The sequence below is a fragment of the Thecamonas trahens genome (assembly GCF_000142905.1).
Source record: "Thecamonas trahens ATCC 50062 unplaced genomic scaffold supercont1.1, whole genome shotgun sequence".
Classification (NCBI taxonomy): domain Eukaryota; order Apusomonadida; family Apusomonadidae; genus Thecamonas; species Thecamonas trahens.
Window position 1 is genome coordinate 651,906 of NW_013657679.1, and position 4,113 is coordinate 656,018.

At 62.8% G+C, this 4,113-nt stretch overlaps 2 protein-coding genes across 2 annotated transcripts; one reads left to right on the plus strand and one right to left on the minus strand.

Annotated features, from left to right (window-relative positions):
* Positions 1-81: 81 nt before the first annotated feature.
* Positions 82-1,998, plus strand: AMSG_00300 (malic enzyme). Its single transcript, XM_013907702.1, has one exon. The coding sequence runs from the start codon at positions 108-110 to the stop codon at positions 1,971-1,973; it is 1,866 nt and encodes a 621-aa protein (XP_013763156.1). The 5' UTR covers positions 82-107; the 3' UTR covers positions 1,974-1,998.
* A 14-nt stretch (positions 1,999-2,012) lies between these two features.
* Positions 2,013-3,595, minus strand: AMSG_00301 (SET domain-containing protein 3; the record flags this gene model as incomplete). The annotated part of the gene is made up of 2 exons (XM_013907703.1): positions 2,013-2,663; positions 2,747-3,595. 2 exons carry the CDS (start codon positions 3,593-3,595, stop codon positions 2,013-2,015), a joined length of 1,500 nt encoding a protein of 499 aa, XP_013763157.1.
* Between the last annotated feature and the right edge of the window lie 518 nt (positions 3,596-4,113).

The following is a 4,113-nucleotide window of genomic DNA, read 5'->3' on the forward strand; positions in this document are numbered from 1 at the left end:
TAAAACCCCCCTGACCTCCCCCCGATCCCACCCCTCACCCCTCCTCACCCCTCACCCCCCCCCTCTTCGTCCCCACACTCAACTCACCAGGCAAAGACCACAACAAGATGCTGCAGGGAGTGAAGAACATTGTGCGGAGTGGATGGGTGGCGACAGCGGTATCAGCAGCCTTCTCTACCGGCGTGAGAATGAGCACACCGTATGCTACCGATTTGGACTTGTCCACGAGCACGGCGCGCAAGTCGCTGAGGAAGCGCGCTGCGGAGGAACGGATCAAGCGGCAGCCGTATGCCATCCACAAGGCAGGGCCGATGGTGCTCTTTGATCCGCTGACCAACAAGGGAACCGGCTTTCCCTTTGCTGAGCGCGAGCGTCTCAACATCCGTGGTCTCGTCCCGCCGGCCTACTTTCCGCCCGAGGCCCAGATGGAGCGCATTCTCCGCTCGTACCACGCCATCGATCCTGCCAATGCCATTGAAAAGTACAACTTCCTCTCGGCGCTGCAGGATCGCAACGAGGTGCTTTTCTATCGCATTCTCTCTGAAAACATCACAGAGATGGCGCCGATTGTGTACACGCCAACGGTCGGCGAGGCGTGCACCCAGTTCAACTCGATCTTCCGCCGGCCGCGTGGCATGTTCTTCTCGGCCAAGGACCGGTACGAGATGTCGGCCATGGTGTACAACTGGCCGCACTCGGTCGATGTCATTGTGGTCACTGACGGCTCGCGCATTCTCGGCCTCGGTGACCTCGGCGTCGGTGGCATGGGCATTCCCATCGGCAAGCTTGCCCTCTACGTCGCCGCCGGTGGCATCCACCCGGCCCGCACCATGCCGGCCATTCTCGACGTTGGCACCAACAACGAGGCCCTCCTTGCCGACCCGCTCTACCTCGGCCTCCGCCAGCCGCGGCTGACCGGCGAGGACTACGACTCGCTCATGGACGAGCTCATGACCGCGCTCAAGTTCCGCTTCCCAGAAGCGCTCATCCAGTTTGAGGACTTTTCGAATGAGAACGCGGCCCGCATCCTCTCCAAGTACCGCGACACCCACCTGTGCTTCAACGACGACATCCAGGGGACCGGGGCTGTCGCGCTTGCCGGCGTCCTCTCGGCCATCCGTAAGCAGGGCTACGCCCCGCACCACCTGCCCAATCTCCGCATCGCCGTCCTCGGCGCTGGCTCGGCTGGCCTCGGCGTTGTCCAGTCGCTCATCAACGGCATGATTGAAGAGGGCGCCACGCCGGAGCAAGCCCACTCGGCCTTTTACCTCGTGGACGTCGACGGCCTCCTCGGCGCCGAGCGCAAGAAGCTCTCGCCGCTGCAGAAGCCGCTGGCGCGGACCGACCTGCCCGACGGCATGCCCATGCTCGACGTTGTCCGCAAGGTCAAGCCCGACGTCCTGCTCGGCCTCTCGGGCGTCTCGGGCGGTTTCACCGAGGAGATTGTCAAGGCCATGGCCAACTCGGTCCAGCACCCGATCATTTTCCCGATGAGCAATCCGTCGTCGAACACCGAGTGCACACCGGCTCAGGCCATCGAGTGGACCGACGGGCGCGCCCTTGTCGCCACGGGCTCGCCGTTTGAGGTGACCACGTACAAGGGCAAGCGGTTTGCCACCTCGCAGTGCAACAACTACGTGGCCTTCCCGGGCCTCGGCTTTGGCGCCATCGCCGCCAAGGCGTCCAAGGTCACCGACGGCATGCTCTACGCCACCGCCCGCGCCATCGCAGACTGTGTCACCGACGCCGACCTCGAGGCCGGCAAGCTCTTCCCCGACCCGGACGAGCTCCGTGAGACGTCGGCGCTCGTCGCCACTGCCGTCATCAAGCAGGCGCTTGCCGAGGGCATTGCCCAGCGCCCGGGCCTCGAGGGCCTCTCGGACGGCGACATCCACTCGCTCGTCCTGTCCAAGATGTGGGAGCCTGCGTACGTGACCCTTGTCGAGGACGCGCGTGCCGCCAAGCACCGGTAGTAGAGTAAACTAGCCAAGATACCTAGCTCCTTTCTGTTGTTACTCACCGTCTGCAGCGTTTGCCGACTGCTTGGCCTTGTTCTTCTTGGCGATCCGCGCAAGCCGCTTCCGCTCCCGCTTGGCGGCAATGGCAGCGAGGGCGTTGTCGACAAAGCCCAGGTTGGCGCGAAGGAGCTCGATCTCGCCAAGAATGAGGCGAGCAATGTCCTTGAACCGCGCCTCCTCCAGAAAGGCGTCTGGCGCGTCGAGGGCGCGGTTCGGCTTGGTGGCGAGAAGGTCGGCGACGAGGGCACGGATCGAGGTGTACGCCGCCTCGTCGTTGACAATCGAGACCGAGCCGCCCTCAAACAGCTTGGCCCGGCGAGTCATGTCGTCCTTCGAGTCGATGCAGCCGAGGCGAACAAAGGCAACCATGTTCGGGTCGAGCATCTGCGCATTGAGGTAGAACTTGCAGACCGGCGCAATATTGAGCTGGCGGAGAACAAGCGGGTGGAGCCTGGCGATGGGGTCGGCGGGGTCGGCCGGCTCGCGCCCGGGAAGGGCGGCAATGTCGAGCGTCACCTCATACGTGTCCCAGTGGTTGGCGTAGTGCGGGACAAAGCCCGAGTGGATGAGCAGGGCAGAGTTTGGCCGCGGGCCGTAGAAGATGGTGATCGGCTCGCCGGGTGCAAAGTCGCGCGGCGCCGTGGCCTCGAGGCCAGACGAGGCCATGTTGTAAAAGGTGGTGATGGCCGAGTCCGGCGACGCCCGTCGTGGTTGCACATGTCCCACACCGGGACAAGCGCAAGCTGCGTCTTCGTGTCCTTGTCGACCTGCGCGTCGACCAAGTTGCGGGTGAGGCCGCTGGACGCCTTAGGCACGGCGTTCTGCCGAGTCGCCACCACGCCGAGCGCCCATGCAAAGTTGGCCCACGAGAACCGCCGGTGCGCAATCGAGAACGACGAGACCTTGTCCTGGAGGTACAGATACTGCCGGACCGCGGTCTTGAGGACGGCGTACGCCTCGCCAAGCGCGGGCGATCCGCCGGCCGCCAGCGCGCCAAACTCGCGGGTGCCCCAGTAGAGCGGCGTGTTAAATGACGCCGGGAGCGCCGCAATGTACGGTGCAAACTTGGAGGACTTACCATCCGTCGCCTCTTGCATGACGTGGAGCGCGAGGAGGAGCGAGGGGAAGGCCGAGATGACCTTGTCGTCCTTGGCAAACGGGCCGAGGTGCGGACAGGCCAGCGCCGTCTCCTCCGACATCATCAGCTTGGAGTGGACAAACACGATCTGCTCACCTGCAGCAATGGGCTTGTTGGCGACTAGCCCGTTGCCGGCCTCGCCATCGCCCACAGCGACGCCGAACCTCAGCTTGGCCTCCTCGCCGCCATCGAGCTCGACCACAAACTTGCTCACCAGCCAGTCTGTGAGCTGAGCAAAGGCATCATCATCGGGATCTTCGCCGCGAAGCAGCGGCACATTCTCCTGAGTCTTCTTCAGCTCCGCTACCAGCCGAGCCAGAGCCACAGCTTCACCCTCCGTCGTCGTCTCCTTGATAATCTCCTCCCCATTGTCGTCGTACACCGGAGCTGCCGTCTTGACTCCCACCGCGAGCTCGAGCTTCTCCAGAAGCGTCTCCATGCTGCTCGCCGCCATCTCTCACCCTTTCTTCTTCTTGCCTTTCCTTCTTCCCTACAGAGTCGGGTCTACTTTGTGCTCCCCCTCTCACCGCCTTGGCCTTCCACCTCTCCCTCTCCCCCCGGAGCTCGCCACTCACTCGAATCGGGCTGTGTTTTGGCGCTGACTTGAGCCATCTGTCCGACTCTGGCTTCTGAAGCACGGATTTTTGCACGCGCGTATCATGGGGGGAGAGGGGGGGGGGGTACACATTATGGCTGACCGAGTCATTGTCATCGTCATACTAGACGGGCTGGTATGCTTGTAGAATTGGATTATTACGCATGGTAGTGCGTACGATGATGATGATGGTGGTGATGATCGTGATGATCGTGATGATGGTCATGGGCTGTCCATGACCGGGTGATGGAGGTAGCAGCCGTATCGATGATGATGATGATGTAGTAGCGATGATGATCATCACCCCCACCTCTACTGCGGCTGTCACCAGCACGTGGGGAGCCAAGTACCTTCATTTTCGC

Coding starts and splice junctions, on each gene's coding strand:
- AMSG_00300 (XM_013907702.1), top strand. CDS start 108: ATGCTGCAGGGAGTGAAGAACATTGTGCGGAGTGGATGGGTGGCGACA.